This window comes from Pseudogymnoascus destructans, assembly GCF_001641265.1.
Source record: "Pseudogymnoascus destructans isolate 20631-21 unplaced genomic scaffold scaffold_14, whole genome shotgun sequence".
Classification (NCBI taxonomy): Eukaryota; Fungi; Ascomycota; class Leotiomycetes; order Thelebolales; family Thelebolaceae; genus Pseudogymnoascus; species Pseudogymnoascus destructans.
The window spans coordinates 364,481-384,296 of record NW_020167533.1 but is presented as its reverse complement, the minus strand read 5'-3'; the positions used below and the strand labels follow the sequence as shown (position 1 = coordinate 384,296).

Genomic DNA, 19,816 nt, shown 5'->3' with positions numbered 1-19,816 from the left:
CTAGGAACCCAAGAGATGGTTCTATGGGATTCTCTTACGTTCACTACATGATTAGCAAGCTAGTTGTGGGTCGCACTTGATTTCTAATACATTTACCAAGCCTGGTTAGTCATGGAAAGTCATGGAAAATGAGAGAACTACACTCCTTTGGCATAAATAGGATTGCCCTTTCCTTAAGAAAGGGCAAGCAGGCAATACAGTAAATCGACTAGCACATACTTCTACGTCTTTTCCAAGCTTCCAAGCATTGATCTTGTTATTCTCTGTTTTTTGAAAAGTCAGTGAGGTGCTAACCTCTGACTTACCCCTGAGTTCTCAGACTCAACATTTGTTGCAACTTGTCTAAACCACTTCACCACATCATACACCTGATTGCTGCGTTGTGGAATAGTCTAAGCTACAACCCTTTGGCTCTGTTTCCTAAGACAGTGTGTTGTCTTAGTAAATTCATCCCTTCCTTGGGTGGCTAGATTCTCATATCTGGTGCACCCACCATTACACATTACACCTATCGCTTTACTCTCCTACATCTCTAAAGGCCTTGAGAGAATCATCACCTGTAGGATAGCATAGACAGCACTAGCACTAGATACCTCAACTCTAGCCTTACAACCCACAGTTAGTAGAATCCGCTTAGTCTTTAGGGAACTCTACAGAGAAGTACAGCAGTCCTAGTAGATCTAGCATAGTACTAAGCTCTCTATAAGAAATGGAACCTTAGCTACTAGGTGAAATCACCACTAGAGCTCGACCTCCCTAGGGCACACTCTATAGGCTCCTCGTAATACGCTCCGCCTATAGCGACTTCTCTTAGTACTACTACATAAAATTCACTTATAGGGACGCCTAACTACTCTGCTCCTATGGCTGCTACAAGACCCTAGACCACATCGTGCACTATAGGAAGACCACTACTACATCTACATTTCGCTACTAGCCCTAGCGACTAGCAGCACCACTAGACAACAATGCTATAGGCCTTAAATACCTTTCATGCCTAATGGCTAAACTAGCAGACTTCGCAGCACTCCTCTAGGTCACAGAGTTCTACACAAAAATCTACACCTACTAGGCTAGCCTAGCACAACTTACCCCTATATAGCCTAAGAAAGCCACAGCTTCCGCTAGCCCTATAGGGGCTCTAGGTTAATGCGACATAGTCATAGAGGATATCTACTCTATATTTTCGCAAACTAGCAGTCGGGGTCTAGGTCAAACACCCCTACACTCCCTTTAACGACACTATACTTTGTTTAAAGACACCTATTCCTACTTTTCCTACTATGTTACCACCTGCTACTAAGTTATAGAGCTGCAACTCCGTAGCAAGGCCGTAGGGCACACTACACACTACACTCGTAGTGGCTTATAACATCAGACCAACTAGTCCCGCATACACCCCCTTTCGGGAGAACCTCTTAAGGCACTGCCCTCTCCTAGCAAACCTAAGACCATCCCAACTAGCAGGGAAGGCGCTTAGTCAACGGGCCTTACAGCTACGCAAACACGCAAGAACTGCTCTCTAAGGTCATACTCTGTACATAAACCCATAGCTTAGCACGTCCCCATACGCTTAGGGAGGTCTTAGGGACGCGGGTTACACCCGCGTCCGGCTAGACGTAAATAAATATCATCATCATCACTGGCTGCCCTGGGCAGGCGTCCCCTCGACATCATCTTCCCCCTCCACCAACACCCTCTTCCCCTCTACATTCTTCTCCACCTCGTCCACCAGGCTCTCCAGAAACGCCTTATCCCTAGAACAGCACCATTAGCCATTTGCATCACCCCCACTCTGCACTGCGAACACTTACCTCCCCACCAGCGTCACTGTATTCGACCCCTTCCCGAACCGCGGGTAGCTCCCAACCTTCACTCCCTTCTCCTCCACCCTCGCCTGTAGCTTCTCCAAGTATGGCGCCACAGAACTCTCGCTCATCGGCGTACTAATCATGACTCTGCTTATCTCCTCTCCCAACCTCTCCCCATACAACTCCCCCAGACCCAACAGCAACTTCTCAAACAAACTCGGCACCCCAGGAAGAACATGCACATTCCCCCCCACACACACGACCGGCACCCACAGCTCCTCAACCGGGAACAGCACCTGGTCCTTCCACTCCTTGCCCTCCCCCCCATCCCCAGACAGCGGCAACAGCACCATCCGCTCCTTGGCCCGGCGCGCCTCGCTGTCTACGGTCCAATCGAAGTTCGGCTGCGACTTGTGCGGTTTCGCCAGCCGGCGCATGCGCGCATACGCGCCCTCGTGCAGCACGAGCGGGACACCGAATGCCGTTGCCAGCGCGGAGTACGTGATATCATCGTGGGTAGGTCCGATGCCGCCGCTCGTGATGACGAAGTCGTATGCGGCGCTCAGGCGGCGCGCGGACTCGGCGATGGTGTCGGCGTCGTCGGGGATGGTCTCGATGCGCTGGAGGGCCTGGATGGGGGGTTAGCTTATGCATAGATGCGGGAGGGGCGTAGGGTAGGGAACGCACGACGCCGTGGGAGAAACACCATTTGGCCATGAATGCCGAGTTTGTCTGTGTGTGCGTGTCAGCACGCAGGTTCCCTCTAGCCGTCGATCGCCCAATTAGACTGTGCGTGGCGGGCCGAGAGTTCTCACATCTACTGTCTGAGCATCATTAGCTTGTTACTCATCCCAGCTGCCTGTTCTGGGGCCACATACCTTCCCCCCCAGCACCTCGTCTCCGATAATCAGGCACGCAGCCGTGCGGATCATTCTGGTCTCCGACATGCCGCCCGCAGCTGCAGACGTATGTGCGTAGTTCGGTAGTGGGCGCGAGAAGTGGCGCGCGATGTGTGAGACGCGGGATAACATGCGGATATATGTATGTAACGTAGGGATTCGGTGAGGTTGGTGGAGGCGCGCGGATATATATTTTTTGGTCTGCAGGTAGGGGACCTGTTGGTGCGGGTCGGCGAGTGCGGCTACGCTGTTGGCGAGCGGGAAACCCCACATGACGCTGGAGGGGCTGAGGGGCACTTTAACTTCCACGGATTCTGTGGTCTTACGTAGCCGCGACAGACATCGAGAATCCCTCCAGCCTCATCGATTCCTATATCGGAAATATCTCTTATTATTCTTCTACCTCCCTCTCCCACACATATAAAATGGTGCGAAAATGCTTCCTCCCCCCCCCACAAGGCTTGGAGCTAACCACGCCCACAGGCTTCCGAGTCCCGCCTCTACACGGTATCGACACCGACGAAAGAGCATCTCCGCAAGTTCAGGCTCTCAACAAGCCGCTCCGATAAACCACAAGCTGTGATATGTATGTCGCTTGCCGCCTTCCGTCGCACACTTCCCAGTCCTCTCCCATTCTTCCTTTTCTCAGCCATTCCTGAATCCTCTTCCCCCCACACTCCACGATTCAGCTGGAAGCTAAGCTAACACCACAAAAGATCTAATCGACAAGATCACCCTCGAAATCCGCCTCGACGACGAGGGAATCATATACCATGACCTCGAAGAGCTAGGCGAAGAGCTCCCCGACCACGCCCCTCGTTTCATACTGCTGAGTTATCCACTGACACTGGTTGAGTCCCTCGTCCCCCTCCTCCCCGCCCCCATTTCCCCAATCAAATCCCACCTCCCCACACATCCACGCTAACACCCCCCCAGTCCTCAGGTCGCCTCTCAGTCCCCTACGTCCTTCTCTACTACCTCCCCGCCACCTGCAACGCCGAGGCGCGCATGTTATACGCTGGCGCAAAGGAGCTACTCCGCGGCGAGGCGGGTGTGGGGCATGTGATTGAGATTGAGAGCGCGGAGGATCTAGTTGAGATCAAGGAGAAGCTGGGTGGAGAGTAATGTATATATTGCAGTCAGAGGGGGGTAGAGCGGTGTTGGGGGGTGGAGGGGGGGGGTAGTATCCCATGAGTATAAATACGATTTTCACGTTCGTTCTGGAGTTCTCTTGTGTGTGGGCTCGGCTAAGCAAAGATAGAAGCTGTCAGGAAGTCAATGTGAGAAACCACGGGGGAAAAGGCCGTTTCAGAAGCTCGAAGGTTTATTTTAAACTAGCATTAACTAACTATCTCGCCTACCTATGATCTAACTGCCTCTATTCTAACTACTCTAATTCTATCTGCCCCGATTCCAACTACCTCTTCTAATATTCTTTTCTATGTTTGTCGTGAGCTCGACTTAGCTTCACCCTAAAGGGCTACTAGTCACCAGCACTGCGTAGAAGTGCGAGCTCGTTGCTGGCGGCCCCTCTAAAACCTCTTGAGAACCTTCTCTCGAGATCTCAGGAGACCCCGGGGCGTCTAACGCCTTGCCCCAGGAAGGCGGTCCTCAATTCTGTCGGTCCACCGGACCATCCTGCATCGCCATCGAAAATTGCTGATTACCTTGCCGTTGTATCTCTTGGGCAGTTTCTTGCGTCGCTTCGTTGTTAGCTTCGAGGTCGCGGCTCTCCCTGATGCCTGGGGAAAACGGAGCTCTTGTCTTTTTTCCCAGCCAAGGATTGGGAAAACATACCCCCGCAACAGCGAGTGTGGCCAGTATGGCCCCGGGGACGATGCCGACTGCGGTCAGGCCTAGCATCGCCAGGTCATACGCCATCGTTTCGTCGTCGACGGGGAGGAGGCGGGAGGAAAAAAGAAAGGGCCCTGGGAATCGAAGGAGGGGGGGAAGTAAGAAAAGGGCCCGGGAATCGATGTGAGAAACGAAATAAAAAGAAGAGTCGTTTCAGTAGTCAAGAAGTGCGATCGCCAGAATGAAAATCGCTGTGTGATGGAGAAAGAGAGAAGACGGGGAGCGTGGGACAATACAAGTAAGATGTAATATCAAGTCCAACGAATCGATGGCGTACATACATCCACCCACGCTTCAGCTACGTGATTTTTCAAATGGTGATGAAGCGCCACCGTCAAGGCCTCGACTATTCCTCCCTCATAAAGCCCCTCTCATACAACGTGTGGAGCTGGGTTGGACCCGACGAGATCAAGGCCTCGGCCCGCATCGTCGACGGCTCCCTCCTCCTGCGCCAACAGCACGTCCTCCTCGTCCACCCCAACAGCGACTTTTTCGTTCACCCACGACACCATCATGATTTGCCCGCACGTCGAGCAGCCCCGTTGCAAGATCGACGACAACTCTAGAGGCACGGAAAGGTACAGCATAAGCTACACCCCCGGCAGAGTCGACGTTGACCGCACGCCCACCGCGGTCGAGTGTGAGTGCTGCGCCCACCAGGGGGAGATGGACGAGGGGAACTGGTCCGGGATGATAATATGCTGCGACTGCGCGACCGAATTTGGGATTGGGCAGGAGGGGAAGGTGTTCGTGGTGACAAGGTGGAAGGATCTGGGAGAGGGGAGGGATGGGAATGATCCGGTGTGGCGCGCGCATCTGATGGAGCCGTGGTTGGGTGGAGGGTCGGGGAGGAGGGCGGGGGGGAGGACGATTTGTTCGAGGTTTGAGGGGGAGGGGTGGCGGGGTGGGCTGGAGTCGTTGACGCCTAGGGAGATTAAGAGGTTGGTGAAGTATAGGTACTGTTTTTGTGAAGTATAAGAGGCTCATATATAGGAACGGTTGCTATGAACTGTTAGTTCTCATGGGATGATTAGGGAATAGTTGCTATAATCACCTACAAATTCTATAGTAATTAAGATGTTGTATTATAGGAATAGTCACTGTTGATAGTTAGCACCTGTATAGATTAGTAACTAAGCAGCCTCCTTATAGGCACGGTCGCTATAGACACTTACTACTTTCATAGTAACTAAGAAGTTTCCCTAGAGACATGGTCACTCTCCTCCCCCTCCCCCTCCCCCATAAACGCTCAAAGTCGGCATCACACTCACAGCTACCCCACACAAGACAACAGCACATAGACGGTGGAATCATTCATATTTAGGGCTAGGCACCCTCCCCCCCTCCCCTCCTATCTAACCCCCCATCACCGCCCCCATCTATACCACCCACCCCATCATTTTTATCCCCTCCTCCCCTCACGCCAAAGTAGGACTCTACAGCCCCGAAAGTATAGACAAGAAACCCCCTTTCCTCGTCCACTGCCCGCCCCTTCCTTCTTGGGCTCTCTCCCTCCTTAACTCTGCGCAAGGGAACTCAAATCGCTTAAAAGGAGACCGGAACCGCATGCATGTGTAAAGCGATTAATAAATGAAAACAAGAATGACAAGATTGCCGTCCGCCCGCACAAGATTTTTCGGCTCTCGGTACGGGTGCGCGAGATCTCGATGTCTCTCGTCGATGGGTCGTTGGTAGAGCTAGAGTAGCTATAGTGCAGAGAGCTAGAGACGATTGGGTGGGGATGCTGGCAAGATGACGGATGGGTGATATCACAGACTGAGTTGGGATGACGCGATCGCTGACGGAGATGCTCGAAAAAACCAAATCAAGAGTTGAGGTGAGGTGAGGAGGATGGTGACCCGAACGTGATGAAGTCGCCGGGCCGTAGTTGCAACAAAAAGATATGCAAAATTGTTCCTGTTAAATGTTGAAGAGGGCGGTTTGGGTAGTTATCGTTAAAGTCGTGATATTCGTGATTGATGATTGATGATGGAAGTGGATTTGAATAATTTGATTTTCTCTCTCTCGGTTTGCGGGGGGTTTTTCTTTCTCGGTTTGGTTGGTGAACATCGGTATGGGCGTCTCAGAGGCCGCGCATGGATGAAGAGGCGTGGTGCTCGACATGTGACTAGCGTTGGACAAACACCATGCAATAATCCTCCGTCAGCATATCGCCGACAAGTTGTTCGTTAAATATCGAAGACAGCTTGGCGGCTGCTAGAACTTCGCCTCAGCAGAGGAGAGGGCCAGCGCCGCGAGCTTCTCCTCCACACGACGGAGCACGTGAGGATCCGGTTGCGGCTCGATCTTTCTCGGCGGGGCGCGCGCGCACTCGGTGCACTTCTCGTGGGTGCAGTTTACGCACTTCGCCTCGTCAAGGGGGAACACCTTCTCGCACTCGTGGCAGGTGTAGTAGGCGTTCTTCTCGCCGAAGACGTCGTTGGGGTAGCCGTAGGGGAACTTGTGGGGCTTGGGTCTGTGGTTGCATTAGTATGGGTAGGTTTGGGAATGCGAGTATTGAGTCAGGGGAAGATGCAGGACGACGAACGGGTCTCGTGGGCAGTCGGCACAGCGGATGTGTCCGCACTCGGTGCAGGTCTTGGTGGGAGGGTAGAATAAGGTACCGCAGCGGTGGCAGTTTCTCCGCACGCGCTGGACGGGCTTCTTATGGACGAGTCCCTGCTTCGACGTCCGCGCCGGCTTGGTGATTTGCAGGCGGTACTTCTCGGGTTTCTCGACGACTACGTTGATGGGGGCGTTGTCGTCGCCATCAACCTTGTTTGGGAACTTGCTGGTCTGACCGGTCTCAGATGCGGTTGGCTTTGGTGCCTCCTTTGACGACGAAGCAGCGGCAGCTGTTGCGGAACTGTACGGTGGTTAGTATATTTATCAAAAAAGCGATAGGTACGGTTGTTCCGACACTAACCTTGCAGCAACCGCAGGTTTCGCTGGTACGGACTGGGAAAGTCGCATCTGCGCACTGCTCGAACTCGACCTTCCGATCGCCTTCTTAAACCGCTCGACATACTTGTCAAACCCCTTCTTCTTCTCCAGCTGCACCTCCAGCCCAGCATCCTGGGGCGCATTCATCCTGGCTTAAAATATCCTATCGAGCCTTTTTAGTGGGAAGAACGCTTAAATTCGTCGGGCGCAAAGATGGTGGAGCCTGGAATATTTGGCAAGGCTACCAAGACATGCGAGTTTCCGAGGGATGTGTCGACGACGATCTGGTTGCTATCTGCGTCTTCTAGGGCTCGGAGCGTTGTTGTGTAACCCAAGAAATCTTCAGCGGATCGGTGTCGGAAATAGGGTTTCGTGGTGACCGAGTTGACGGGATTGTTGGGTGAAGTGATAGGTCAGTGCCTGTAATCCCATTACCGAACTTCTCGTCACTTTCCGCTCGTGTCTCGCCAAACGGTCGAGTCTGGAGGGAGAGATATGTTGCGGAAGTGGTGGGGAGTGAAGATGGATTGAAGGTTTTGAAAGAAGGACGGGGAGTAGAGGTAGTTGGAGTGAGGGTAGTTGGAGTGAGGGTAGTTGGAGTGAGGGTAGTTGGAGTGGAGGTAGTTGGAGTGGAGGTAGTTGGAGTGGAGGTAGTTGGAGCAGTTAGAGTAGTAGAGTAGTAGAGTAGTAGAGTAGTAGAGTAGTAGAGTAGTAGAGTAGTAGAGTAGTCGAGTAGTCGAGTAGTCGAGTAGTCGAGTAGTAGAGTAGTAGAGTAGTAAAGTAGTAGAGTAGTTGTGAAGAGAGTTTGTGTAGTTGTCTATTGTGTAGTTGTCTATTGTGTAGTTGTCTATTGTTAGTTGTGTAGCTGTCTATTGTTAGTTGTCTAGTTAGTTGTCTAGTTAGTTCTCTAGTTGTCTAGTCAGTTATCTAGTTGTGTAGTAGTCTAGTTAGTTGTGTAGAGTAGTTGTGTAGTAGTCTATTAGTTGTGTAGTTGTGTAGTTGTGTAGTTGGTTATCTAGTCGTCTAGTCGTCTAGTCGTCTAGTCGTCTAGTCGTCTAGTCGTCTAGTCGTCTAGTCGTCTAGTCGTCTAGTCGTCTAGTCGTCCAGTTGTCTACTGTGTAGTTAGTTATCTAGTCGTCTAGTCGTCCAGTTGTCTATTGTGTAGTTAGTTATCTAGTCGTCTAGTTGTCTATTGTGTAGTTGTGTAGTTAGTTATCTAGTATCTAGTTGTCTGTGTATTGTCTATAGTACAGGTGACTATAGTAGGATTTGTTGGTACGACAGCTGAGACCGGATGGATTGGATGGATGCAAAGGAGCAAAAGCTGAGACGGGATGGATCCGCTGATCAGACCCCCTTTCTTTCCCGCTTCCTATCCCGCAGACCCAGAGACCAAAGCGCCGGGCAAAAGAGAGGAGTGGAGCGTGCGGTTGTGTACCCGCAAAGGGTCTGTTCTCACTGGATCGCGAGAAATGGGCAAATGGAGTCGTGGAGAAGTGGGTTTAGTGAGTGAGATGGCTTAGGAAGTAAGAATGGTGAGACATGGAAGTCTTGGAGAGAAGATTTTGGATTTTCTTTCTTTCTCGCCACGACTGTGGAATTCTTCAAATTCTTCAGCGGGTAGCCACAGCGAATCACTGTAGATGGCAGGGATGGCAGGGGTGGCAGGATGGCAGGGATGGCAGGATGGCAGGGATGGCAGGTACCCCAGCGATACCAGCGATACCAGCGATGCCAGGGATGCCAGGGATGCCAGGTACCCAGCGATGCCAGCGATACCAGGGATGCCAGGTACCCAGCGATGCCAGCGATACCAGGGATGCCAGGGATGCCAGGGATACCAGCGATGCCAGCGATACCAGGGATGCCAGGAACCCAGCGATGCCAGCGATACCAGGGATGCCAGGTACCCCAGATGCCAGGATGCCAGCGATGCCAGAGGGGTATGGGGGTACTTTGATATGGGGTACTTTGATATGGGGTACTTTGATATGGGGTACTTTGATATGGGGTACTTTGATATGGGGTACTTTGATATGAGGTACTTTGACCTGGTACCTCACTCAACCCCTACGTAGCTACGGAGTACGTCAGAGATTGGTTATGGTGGATATTCCCCGTTCGTAGTGGCGTTATGTAGTGTAACCCCACCCACCTCACCCACCATTTATTCCCTCACCCTCACCACCCTCACCACCCCCCTGTACCTGCTACCGGCGGACGGTGAGACACTATCGTCTGGTTGTACAGGCTGGCGTACAGGCTGGCGTACAAGTTGGCGTACAAGTTGGCGTACAGGCTCAGCTCACAGCTATATTCCTTGTCGAGGTGGCGTACAGCCCGTCAGACAAACAATGTCCATCCATGCCCACGTTGCTTGCCGGTTGCTTGCGGGGGGCTCGTCCCTTCCTGTCGTGGGTCTCTGGGCTGCGAAACGAGCCTTTGCCTCTGCTCACCAGACGTCACGTCATGTCACGTCACGTCACGTCACGTCACGTTGGTCTTTGCATCATCTCTATTGTCCCATCGTCTGGATCTCTTATTACAAACTTCCCCATCCCAACGCCACACGGAAAGCCACCCCATATACTATAGAATAACCGAAGTGACCATAACCCTAGTCGGATATCATGGGGGGAAAACAAACAGATCCAAACGCGCCAGTCCCACCTCGCATACACCGCCCTGTCCACAAGCACAAGTAAACGCCGTAGCCAACCCCATAACACCGCCGTGTTCATACTCTCCATCCCGATAATACCCAGGCCCCGCAGCCCTCACTCGCTTCGCAGTCTCTTGATCGAGCCCACAGCCGCAATAGCAGCCTTGCGCTTCGATCTCCCCGTCCCCGTCAGGTCGGCTTCCTCAACCTCCATCCTCACCGGCGTCGACATAGCAGGCTTGCGCCTCGACCTCCCCGTCGCCGTCACGGCAGGCTCATCATCGTCCAGAGTCGCCGGCGTCGCAATCCCAGGCGTCTCAATCGTCGTCCCATCGCTCAAGCTACCCGCACGACTCGCCGGGCTAGCCACAGCCTTCGGTCTCTCCGCCACCGCCGCCGCAGCAACCGCACGCTCATAGTCGCGATCGATATCCGCCGCCAGTGCCTCCACGATGCGCATATCCTCGGGCGACTCGGCGAAATGTTCCGTGCACTTGTGGCACTGGACGTAGAAGGCGTTTGGCTGCTCGAAGTAGCCTAGCAGCTCGTACTCCTTGGTGTTGTCGCCGATCAGCGACGTCTTCTCGAAGTCGAGGCAGTCTTCGCAGAAGGCGCGTTCGCACCAGCGGCACCGGTAGAGCATACCGCCTGCGTCGGTGGTCTTCTGGTCGCAGGCCGCGCACTGGTGCTGGGGGCAGTTGAATTGCCATCCTTTAGTCTTGGATTGGAATTCGCGGTTGAGACAGGCGAAGTGGAATGCACGGGGGCAGATGTTGCACAGGCTGAGGTTGCCCCCGTCCAGGCAAACTTGACAGTGCGACTGGGCTGTTATCGGCGCCTTCTTTGGGCGTTTTGGCTCTGCGAGGCGGACGTCCTTGCCAGAGTAGGTAGGGACGGCTTCCCAATCTTTGCAGTTCATCGACTCCTTGCTGATCGCAAACCCGTCAACCATGACTGTGGTATTCTTGCCAATGCGGCGATCGGCGCGGTTGAACTCGTCCGCAATATCGCGGTAGCTCGATGTCGCTTTGCCATTGCCAGCAGCCCTTGCCAGCTTCTTCCCCTCAAAGACGTGGGCTTCGACTCTCTCCATCTCGCCCAGCCACTTCGCCTCCTCCTCTTCATCAACCTTGGAATCTGGGAGCGTGTCCTTCTTCACATTGATATCCGCAGGCTGATCTTTACACTTCTCAACAGTCGTAGCCCAATCCCAGCTCATCATTTCATTGACATCGATTTCCGGACGTGAAATAGCCGACGTTCCTCGTCGAACAAGAGACATCAACTGGCCCGTGCTGAGTTGAGGCATCTCATCTTCCACATTCTCGGCCACGCGACCTCCAGGTCCCTTTTTGGTCTTGCCAGCTTTGGTATGGATATCCTGCAAGGACTCCGTGACTTTTGCCGACAAATACAGCTTCTTCTGGATCCGACCCAACATTTGTTCTTCAACAGTTCCTTGGCTGACAAGTTTATATATCGTTACAGGTTTCGTCTGACCAATTCGATGCGCGCGTGCTTCGGCTTGCACTGTGATTTGTGGGTTCCAATCTTGATCGAGGAATATGACTTCCGTCGCGGACGTCAAGTTAATACCTAGACCACCAGCTCTAGTTGAGATCAACATCACACGGCTTTCCGAAGACAGGTCATTGAAGAGGCGGATGGCGAGGTTGCGGCGAGCTCTGCTGGTACTGCCATCCAGTCGCGTAACTCGGAATTCGGATCCATTTCCACCACGGATTGCCAGAAAGTCTTCGACAAGATCCAACATCCTAGTAAAGCCAGAAAATATCAAGATCTTCTTCTTTTGCTTGATAACCAATTCCTTAACCAACTTCTCCAAGACGATAAACTTTCCAGAGGCGAAAATAAGGTGATCCCCCGGTACGCTATCTGCTGGCTCGGCATTTTGGATTTGATACGGGTGGTTGCAGACCTTGCGGAGCTGCATCAACAGGTTCATCAACTTGCGCCATGAAGAGCTATTGTCTTTGCTGTCGGCACCTTCAGCCTCTTCTTTCCGCAGTGTTTCCTGGAGGATTGCCCGGCTTTCCTTCCATTCGTCGCTGCCCACAAGCATATCATCCTCGAGGGTCTTCAACGCAGCATCCTGGTCTGCAGTCAAGATATTCGCTGCTTCCCCGTCATCTTTCATAGCTGCCTGCTCTTTGCCTTTAGCGTCCTTGAAAATATCGTCAAGAAGGCCCTGGTCAGCCCGTGTGATAAGTCTAGTATACCAGAATCGCTGCATTGGGCTCAACGGCACGAACAGAACCACTTCGGTCTTGGGTGGTAGATTCAGATTGACGCCGTTCGAAGCTTTCATACGGCGAAGCATTATCAACTCCAGTAGACTCCGGGAGGCGTCAAGGACATCGTTCTTCACTTGCCCTTTGGATAGATTGAACGATTCCGCGAATAGTTCGCTCGTCTTGGCTATGAAAACCTCCGGGTACAGCCAGTGAAGCAGCGCCCACAACTCCGCGAGGTTGTTCTGGACAGGCGTACCCGTCAGGATCAATCGATATTCTGCTTGCAAACCCTGTAGGGCTTTAGAAATAAGACTGAGGTCGTTTCTGTGTAGAAGTTAGTAATTGTATAATTGAATCGATTAACGAGTCCGTACTTGATTTTATGACCTTCATCCAGAACGACATATCGCCATACGAAAGCTCGTTTAAACCAGCCCTGTTCCTTCTGATAAGATTCGTAAGTTGCTACCACAACGTCAACCCCAGGTTCTTCCTCATGATCAGAAGTAGAGTCAATGTCGATTATTGGCTTCCCAGACGCAGTACGTCGACCTTTCAACTTATTCTTTCGCCTCGTGGTTAAGTTTCCGTAGAAGTCTATCTCTCCAGAGGCGATCTTCTTGACGCGGTCACGCTCCTTTGCAGGGCCGTGAAAGCGGACGACCTTCAACCCTGGAGTCCATTTTCGCGATTCGGCCATCCAACTACTGAGAACAGATAGTGGGCAGATCACAAGGAACGGCCGAATTTGGCCTCTTTTGGGTTCGTTCTCTTTGAGGTACTGGATCAACGACAAGGTTTGGAGAGTCTTACCAAGACCCATCTCGTCTCCGAGGATGCCAGACAAGCCGTTACGGTGCATGTATACCAAAAACGAGAGTCCTGAAAGCTGGTATGACTTCATGGTTGCCTTTACACCACGAGGTTGGGATTTGAGCTCCTCGTAAGCAATGCTTCCGTCTTTCTTGGCCTGCGCCTCTGCCGTAGATTCTTTCTCCATATCCACCAGTTTCTTGATATAATTGTGTTCGGTCGGGAGCAAAGGCAGGAAGTAGTCTTTCTTCTCGACGAAGAAGCGTCGTCGCTTTGCGGCGGTAGTGTTCTCAATTTCCTGCCGAACAGCAACTCGATCGGTGACATGGGGTTTGGAGGTCAATTTCTCGGCATTTTCATCGTTTACGTCGACAACGGCACTCTTGCGCGAGTTCTATGAGTATGTCAGCATGGATTCCAACTGCTACTTGATGAACTCACATTTTGCCTGGATATCGATGTTGTCGCTCGTAATGGCCTGCGCCTCTGCGCCTTTGGAGTATATTGGATGATTTCATCATTGTCCAGGTTGATAACCCCGTCGTCAACAAGGTCTATGACAACCGCCTGGGGCTGGCCAGACGGTAGCCGGATTCGCTGGGAGCCATTGGAGCCACGAGATACTGCTGACGAAACAGGCGGATTTGGACGCACTGAATGCCTTGGTGTGCTTGGACTTGCGATCATCTTGTGTTGGGTATGACTCGGTGAGAACTTGGCCAGGAGGCTCGATGCTGTGCTTCTGCGAAATATAGGAGTCGCTGACCCTAGGGTCACTTGCGAGTCCATGACTGACGGCGCCGCTCCTAATGGGCTCTCCTATCTCTGCGATGTGTTTAGAGTTGCCGCTTTCAGTCAAGCACTTCCCAAGGTATGCGCCGGATTTGGATGATGCGAGGAACGAATGTGGTCGCAGTTGGCGACGAATGAAGGCAAGGCGAAAGAGAGAACAAAGAGCGAAGATGTGATTGATTGATGCAATGCGAAAGAAAGTTATTGTGGTTTTCGCAAGAAGGCAAAGGAGGCTATTGTTGGATATGCCTCTCCGAAAGGCTGGAGCGAAGAAAGCAAGGTCTCTCAGCCTGGTTGCCGTGAAAGGTGAGTGGACGCGTAAAGTGCCTTGGGCCCACGAGATATCGCGTAAAGCGCGTAAAAATTAAAAGTTCGCCTTCGGACAATAGTATCGCCGAAAGGGTAGTAATCTAGTAATCTAGGTTTGGGATCTCGATTGATGGGGTACTGTAGCTCAGGTCGTGTAGATTCAGTGCAACAGGCCTATCGTGGGTAAATAAAACGTCAATCCGACGTGCCACGAAAACAAATTCACTCCCTACCTCGCCCAGCTAGTTCCTGAAGGTTTAGGTATTTGTAGGAGCCGTAATATTCAGCCCCCCAGGTACTTAGTTAGGTACATGGAAACTATGACATGGCCCGCTTCACAACAGTAAGCGTCGCTAGGTCTGATGGCCGGTCAGAATATCTTCAGAATGGTAGCCTGGTCCCGAATGAGCCGCCACGAAAGGATGAAACGCCGGGTCCAGATGGCTCCATTGATTTCTACTTGAAGCTCCAGGAAAACGACCCTACCGCCCTCGATTGGAAGCGAAAGCTGGGTGGTATGCTTGTGAGGGATATTGGGGGACCTGCACAAGCAGGCATGTTCCTGATACTACTACTTGAAAATACTATTTCTAACGATACCAAGGAACAAACTTCATCCTGGCTGAGCTCCCCAAAGACTATGTTCTTTGGCAACACCGCCGAGTGAAGGCCAAAAATGGCAAGGCTAACGCCGACAGCGCCCGGCAAGACACTTATCTTTATGGCCATCCGAATGGAAAGGGCAGGTTTAGGAGCGCTCAGGAATTCTATCCGCATCTATTGTGGCTCGCCTGTGATCAGGAGAATGACTCGTTCCATAATTGCTCCTGCAAGTACTGCTTCTCAGATAGGATGGCGGAGAGTGAGGCGGTCACCAAGTCTACCCAACCAGAAGCCCTCACCAAACCAATCGACGGCCGCGCAGAACCACCCAAGGCAGCATTAGCTGCTCCTTTAGCCAGAAAAGCAGCAATCAAGACTGAACCTCGGACCAGCCAAATTCCCAACTCTAAAACCGAGGAACAGAAATTGGACAGTAACCCAGCCAACGACTTCATCTACCGCCCCGGGGAAATCGTTTGGTTCAGCAAGAGGACGAGCGCGTGGGGGCTTTCGGTAGTGCTAAAAAGGGACATTGAGGATAACCAGCATCGTTACCTCTTGCAGCCGTTGTCGCATCCTGCTAGCCATCCTGCCACTGTCGTGAGAGATCGTGATTCAATCAGACCCTGGCTTGCGTGGACTGTTCCGCATCCAACCATTGCTCGACTCCGTGAGCTTACCTACGACCAAGTCCCGTGGGCTAGAGTTGTGACTGGCGAATTTGGCAAGGGCGATCCTGAAGTGGACGGCAGTATTTTGGCTGCAAAGGCAATCAACGAGAGCTACTCATTATTCGACCGCGTTGATTTGCCCACAGCTCCAGGGGAGATGCACTATAAAGGAATGTTCCTTGGTGGCGAGAAGATTTGGGTTGGTGAACCCGTCAGGCTGATGGGCAGGACCAAAGACGAAATCGTTATTTTGGTTGTCAATCAGATGATTGAGAGGACCGTGGACGCAACGAGTGCAGTCACAATCGTTGGGGATGTCTACAAGTTCATCGAGATGCCGATGCCAGCCGAATATCAGGACCGGCAGAACTGGCCCATCAACGAAGACCTTCCTGTACGCGTGAATGCTGATCTAAGCTTCCGGAATCAGGTCTCGGCTGACGCAGGTGGAAATACCTGGTGTGAATGGCGACTTCTCGAGCCAATGGCGAGAAAGGGCCTGAACGACATTAAAGGCCGCTGGTACGAAACCAAACTCCTTCTCCCAACCCTGCGGGGCAAACCTACCTTTGATCTGGACGTGCAGGCAGGCACTGTATCGGATGCGAGCTTGTTCATGAATTCAAGAGGGGAAGTTCTCGGCTCTCGCCCTGGAATACGGAAGAAAAATCGGCTGGCTACTTTAGGAGGAGCGGTTCCAGCTGACACCAAGATCAGCCGTGGGTTGGATGGACCACCGGAAGATAATATTATACCAGCTCAGGCCCAGTAAGAGGGCGGACTTCGAAAAACTCCATCAGTCTAGAGTCTAAAGGCTAGCCTAGATGTTTGAAATACGGGAGGGTTAGAAGCAAAGATTGTGGAGCGAGTCGATATCTTTACCGCGAAGTAATATCTGATATAATCTAACTATGGCGTTGCATTCTGCTATCACAAATATTCTAGAGGGCGCTGGGTCGCGAATCGAGACGATCCAGGTACGGCAGGGGCAACGTGGGTAACAAATGTCTCTCGGTTCGGCCCTCGCTAGAGTCATATTTTAGGAAATTTTCAAAAAATACTTCAATCAATCAAGCAACTGCTTCGTCGCACTCTCTATTGATGACAGTTGAACTAACAACGGTATGCTGTATATATAATCTAGCATTTGAGTGCTGAATAGCAAAAGGTTATTTATACTCATCACGCCATTAGTGGCGCGGACGGCAAAAGGAAAGCTCCCTGCCCGGTTCGAACGAGCGACCTGAAGATCTGCAATCTCCCGCTCTACCACTGAGCTAAAGGAGCCGATTTGATAATAGGAGATGGTTAAACATATATTTGCGTACCACTTGCATCGACATGGGGCACAAAAATTATGGGTAACTTGAGAGGTTGTGTGGAGTACGAACCACCTTGCAAAACAGGTGGGGGAATGCGGGGAAGAGAAAGAGAAAGAGGCAAAGGCAAAGGCGAGGAGGGGCAGGAGACAAAAAGAGAGTCAGGTACGACATTAGGGATCTGCGGGACTGCGTCTCATAATTGTTCGATTAGCCATTCACAATTGGCAAAAGGTAAGCCTCTAATTGTTCGATTAGCCATTCACAATTGGCAAAAGGTAAAGCTCCCTGCCCGGTTCGAACGAGCGACCTGAAGATCTGCAATCTCCCGCTCTACCACTGAGCTAAAGGAGCGTGGTTGTTGTCTGCTACTATACTAGCACTACATTACCACCTGTTACATATGGCTCCAGGATTCAACAGATTTTCCGTGTTGGGTTGGTTACGATCTGAAGCTATAAAATCGACATTTTATAGCTTCTTAATACAAGATTTATTTACTGTGTTGATTTAGCCTGTTCTCGCAATTAACATATCTTTGCCTGGACAGCCCCTGATAAAATGTCATGACCAGCGGGAGCTAGGAGTATCGATTATAACGTCAAGTTACCAAGCTCCATGGCGCTAAGATTAGATAACTCCACGAAGGCACCGCCACCACCACACCTTCCCTTCATAGAATATAACTTCGCACTCCCTCCTCATACACTGTCACTGCCATATATTGAATGGCATGACCCATATCCAGCCATGACTGAGATCATAAGCGGCCAGGTGCCGCCTCTTATCCTTGGACCCTCTGACAAAGAGAAGAAATACGACCGCCAGCTCCGATTATGGGCAGCAAACGGTCAACAGGCCCTGGAGGATGCCCACATTTGCCTAATAAACTCAGGTTCGGGCACTACAGGTGTTGAAACCTTGAAGAATCTCGTTCTCCCTGGTAACTATTTACCTTTGCTTTGGTAATCCAGCTGACTTTGGTTTCCAGGAATTGGCCAGTTCACAATCGTCGACGACAAATCCGTGGACGAGTCCGACTTGGGAGTCAATTTCTTCTTGGAGGAGGCGAGTTTGGGAAGACCTCGAGCTGAATGTTGCAAGGAGCTTCTCGGCGAGCTCAACCCAGACGCTACAGGCCATTGGGCAACCAGCTTCGATGAACAGCCGGCGTTTACTCTTGTCTTGTACACAACCCCAGTCAATGACGAACTCCTCGAAACCGTCAAAAAGTACTGCCAAACCCACAAAGTTCCACTAGTGTCCATCAATTGTCTTGGGTTCTACTCCTACTTCAACATTACTTTCAATGGAAACTTCCCCATAGTCGACACTCACCCCGATTCCACAGCAACCACAGACCTGAGGCTCCTGACTCCCTGGCCAGAGCTAGAAGAGTTTGCCCAAGAGTTGACTGTTGATATCGACAATCTCAGTGCCCACAAGCATGGACATGTCCCTTACGTAGCACTTCTGCTGCACTACTTGGAGGAATGGAAAGCCGAGAACTCGGGAAGCGTACCTCAATCGTATGCCGACAAGGTTAAGTTCAGGAAGCTAGTAGCAGCTGGCGCAACCGATAGCCCCGAGGGAGCTGAAGAGAACTACGATGAGGCTACAGCTGCTGTATTGAAGACAGTGTCGTTGCCCAGTCTTCCAAGCTCTGCCAGGGACGTTTTTGAGTACGAGCCAAATCAAGTAAGTTATTCCATCTGAGTGTGAGATAAATAGTCTAACTTGACAGGATGAGGCAAAATCTGGGTTCTGGATTATTACAGAGGCAATTAAACAGTTTCACCAGAAATATGGTGCCCTCCCCTTACCGGGATCGGTTCCTGATATGAAGGCTGAGTCGGAGGTCTATATCCAGCTTCAAAGCATATATAAGAAAAAGGCTCGCCAGGACGTTAATAAAATTTTGGAAATTTTGGGCACTATCCCCAACGGAAGCGAAGTTGAAAAGGAGGAAGTCGAGACATATTGCAAGAATGCTGCATTTATCAAACTTGTCCGGGAGTCCGCGCCAGATCTTGACAGACTAAAACAACTTGCAGGTAAGTCTTTGCAAACTACCTCCCCAGCAACCCAAGGCTAATATTCAATCAAAGACTCGGAGCTAAACGCAGAATTCGAGCTGCAACCAACACTATTACCCGTCTACCTCGCCCTCAAAGGCAGCGAGTCCGCAAAACCAGAACCAGGCGCGGCCGCAGCCTCAGCACCCCAGATTTTGAGTGAAATCTCCAGAATCGTCCCAGATGCAGCCAGTGATGATAGGCTCGTCCGAGTGGCGACTGAAGTAGCCCGGGCACAGGGTGGCGAGCTACACAATATTTCGGCTCTAACCGGTGGTATGGTGGCCCAGGAAATGATCAAAATCATTACGAAGCAGTACATCCCCATTGACAACACGTGCGTGTTTGATGGGATTGTGAGTCGCTCTCAGATTTTCAGGATTTAGCCTTTCGTGGTTTAGATTTGGGGGTCTGCGGACAGGGTCACTTGGAGCTACATGTATTCACGAGTGAGTATCTACAAATGGCGTTTGCTGCGGTTTAGCGTATTTGCTCGCACTACACAATGATGTTGATAAGATGTATCGAGATGAAGAGTTGGGTCGCGGCTGAGGCCCAATGCTCCATTGCCAAAATGTGGGAGATGAAGAAACCATAGAGTTCGGTTATTATAAGTGGCCAGCTACAGTAATACTTTCCAAGATGGAAAACAAAATGGAAAAGGTCTGGGCAACACGCATCATTATGTAGACTGTTATAAAACCTCGAGAGCGAGTTAACGAAGGCCCAGAATTCCATTGAGATACCTAACAATCCAGTCTCTGCCATGACTATTTTCCCTCCTTATTACGAGATACCAATAAGAAATTC

The 19,816-nt window shown here is 51.4% G+C and overlaps 9 protein-coding genes and 2 non-coding genes across 11 annotated transcripts; 5 read left to right on the top strand and 6 right to left on the bottom strand.

Annotated features, from left to right (window-relative positions):
* Positions 1–1,217: 1,217 nt before the first annotated feature.
* On the bottom strand, positions 1,218–3,017 carry VC83_05616 (uncharacterized protein). Its single transcript, XM_024469234.1, has 5 exons — positions 2,690–3,017; positions 2,627–2,635; positions 2,499–2,543; positions 1,815–2,440; positions 1,218–1,757 (listed from the first exon to the last, which is right to left on the bottom strand). The coding sequence occupies exons 1-5, from the start codon at positions 2,981–2,983 to the stop codon at positions 1,640–1,642; spliced, it is 1,092 nt and encodes a 363-aa protein (XP_024322989.1). The 5' UTR covers positions 2,984–3,017; the 3' UTR covers positions 1,218–1,639.
* A 9-nt stretch (positions 3,018–3,026) lies between these two features.
* VC83_05615 (uncharacterized protein) lies at positions 3,027–3,849 on the top strand. The gene is made up of 4 exons (XM_024469233.1): positions 3,027–3,138; positions 3,194–3,296; positions 3,427–3,560; positions 3,647–3,849. Exons 1-4 carry the CDS (start codon positions 3,136–3,138, stop codon positions 3,833–3,835), a joined length of 429 nt encoding a protein of 142 aa, XP_024322990.1. The 5' UTR covers positions 3,027–3,135; the 3' UTR covers positions 3,836–3,849.
* Positions 3,850–4,321: 472 nt separating this feature from the next.
* On the bottom strand, positions 4,322–4,591 carry VC83_05614 (uncharacterized protein; the record flags this gene model as incomplete). The annotated part of the gene is made up of 2 exons (XM_024469232.1): positions 4,322–4,452; positions 4,504–4,591. 2 exons carry the CDS (start codon positions 4,589–4,591, stop codon positions 4,322–4,324), a joined length of 219 nt encoding a protein of 72 aa, XP_024322899.1.
* A 287-nt stretch (positions 4,592–4,878) lies between these two features.
* Positions 4,879–5,502, top strand: VC83_05613 (uncharacterized protein; the record flags this gene model as incomplete). The annotated part of the gene is made up of 3 exons (XM_024469231.1): positions 4,879–5,105; positions 5,170–5,438; positions 5,498–5,502. The coding sequence occupies 3 exons, from the start codon at positions 4,879–4,881 to the stop codon at positions 5,500–5,502; spliced, it is 501 nt and encodes a 166-aa protein (XP_024322900.1).
* Positions 5,503–6,781: 1,279 nt separating this feature from the next.
* VC83_05612 (uncharacterized protein) lies at positions 6,782–7,654 on the bottom strand (the record flags this gene model as incomplete). The annotated part of the gene is made up of 3 exons (XM_024469230.1): positions 6,782–7,040; positions 7,113–7,430; positions 7,491–7,654. 3 exons carry the CDS (start codon positions 7,652–7,654, stop codon positions 6,782–6,784), a joined length of 741 nt encoding a protein of 246 aa, XP_024322991.1.
* A 1,505-nt stretch (positions 7,655–9,159) lies between these two features.
* On the top strand, positions 9,160–9,585 carry VC83_05611 (uncharacterized protein; the record flags this gene model as incomplete). Its single annotated transcript, XM_024469229.1, has 1 exon — positions 9,160–9,585. The coding sequence occupies one exon, from the start codon at positions 9,160–9,162 to the stop codon at positions 9,583–9,585; it is 426 nt and encodes a 141-aa protein (XP_024322992.1).
* A 129-nt stretch (positions 9,586–9,714) lies between these two features.
* Positions 9,715–14,396, bottom strand: VC83_05610 (uncharacterized protein). Its single transcript, XM_024469228.1, has 3 exons — positions 13,679–14,396; positions 12,799–13,631; positions 9,715–12,748 (listed from the first exon to the last, which is right to left on the bottom strand). Exons 1-3 carry the CDS (start codon positions 14,024–14,026, stop codon positions 10,285–10,287), a joined length of 3,645 nt encoding a protein of 1,214 aa, XP_024322993.1. The 5' UTR covers positions 14,027–14,396; the 3' UTR covers positions 9,715–10,284.
* Positions 14,397–14,489: 93 nt separating this feature from the next.
* VC83_05609 (uncharacterized protein) lies at positions 14,490–16,752 on the top strand. Its single transcript, XM_024469227.1, has 2 exons — positions 14,490–14,892; positions 14,943–16,752. The coding sequence occupies exons 1-2, from the start codon at positions 14,664–14,666 to the stop codon at positions 16,382–16,384; spliced, it is 1,671 nt and encodes a 556-aa protein (XP_024323143.1). The 5' UTR covers positions 14,490–14,663; the 3' UTR covers positions 16,385–16,752.
* Positions 16,753–16,827: 75 nt separating this feature from the next.
* VC83_05608 lies at positions 16,828–16,900 on the bottom strand (the record flags this gene model as incomplete). The annotated part of the gene is made up of 1 exon: positions 16,828–16,900. It is a non-coding gene; the product is annotated as a tRNA-Cys (tRNA).
* A 313-nt stretch (positions 16,901–17,213) lies between these two features.
* Positions 17,214–17,286, bottom strand: VC83_05607 (the record flags this gene model as incomplete). Its single annotated transcript has 1 exon — positions 17,214–17,286. It is a non-coding gene; the product is annotated as a tRNA-Cys (tRNA).
* A 142-nt stretch (positions 17,287–17,428) lies between these two features.
* VC83_05606 (uncharacterized protein) lies at positions 17,429–19,758 on the top strand. Its single transcript, XM_024469226.1, has 4 exons — positions 17,429–17,874; positions 17,923–18,629; positions 18,676–18,985; positions 19,040–19,758. The coding sequence occupies exons 1-4, from the start codon at positions 17,550–17,552 to the stop codon at positions 19,390–19,392; spliced, it is 1,695 nt and encodes a 564-aa protein (XP_024323045.1). The 5' UTR covers positions 17,429–17,549; the 3' UTR covers positions 19,393–19,758.
* The last annotated feature ends 58 nt before the right edge of the window (positions 19,759–19,816 follow it).

Bases quoted from the DNA above. Each gene is read 5' to 3' on its own strand.
- VC83_05616 (XM_024469234.1), bottom strand. From the start codon at position 2,983: ATGTGGGGTTTCCCGCTCGCCAACAGCGTAGCCGCACTCGCCGACCCG. The intron at 2,441-2,498 runs GTGCGTTCCCTA...CCCCCCATCCAG, and splicing joins GGTGTTTCTCCCACGGCGTC to GCCCTCCAGCGCATCGAGAC. The intron at 1,758-1,814 runs GTAAGTGTTCGC...GTGCTGTTCTAG, and splicing joins ACAGTGACGCTGGTGGGGAG to GGATAAGGCGTTTCTGGAGA.
- VC83_05615 (XM_024469233.1), top strand. The intron at 3,297-3,426 runs GTATGTCGCTTG...ACACCACAAAAG, and splicing joins TAAACCACAAGCTGTGATAT to ATCTAATCGACAAGATCACC. The intron at 3,561-3,646 runs GTTGAGTCCCTC...ACACCCCCCCAG, and splicing joins TGAGTTATCCACTGACACTG to TCCTCAGGTCGCCTCTCAGT.
- VC83_05610 (XM_024469228.1), bottom strand. From the start codon at position 14,026: ATGGACTCGCAAGTGACCCTAGGGTCAGCGACTCCTATATTTCGCAGA. The intron at 13,632-13,678 runs GTGAGTTCATCA...ACATACTCATAG, and splicing joins CATCGATATCCAGGCAAAAT to AACTCGCGCAAGAGTGCCGT. The intron at 12,749-12,798 runs GTACGGACTCGT...ACTTCTACACAG, and splicing joins GATGAAGGTCATAAAATCAA to AAACGACCTCAGTCTTATTT.
- VC83_05609 (XM_024469227.1), top strand. From the start codon at position 14,664: ATGGCCCGCTTCACAACAGTAAGCGTCGCTAGGTCTGATGGCCGGTCA. The intron at 14,893-14,942 runs GCATGTTCCTGA...AACGATACCAAG, and splicing joins TGGGGGACCTGCACAAGCAG to GAACAAACTTCATCCTGGCT.
- VC83_05606 (XM_024469226.1), top strand. From the start codon at position 17,550: ATGGCGCTAAGATTAGATAACTCCACGAAGGCACCGCCACCACCACAC. The intron at 17,875-17,922 runs GTAACTATTTAC...TTTGGTTTCCAG, and splicing joins GAAGAATCTCGTTCTCCCTG to GAATTGGCCAGTTCACAATC. The intron at 18,986-19,039 runs GTAAGTCTTTGC...ATTCAATCAAAG, and splicing joins CAGACTAAAACAACTTGCAG to ACTCGGAGCTAAACGCAGAA.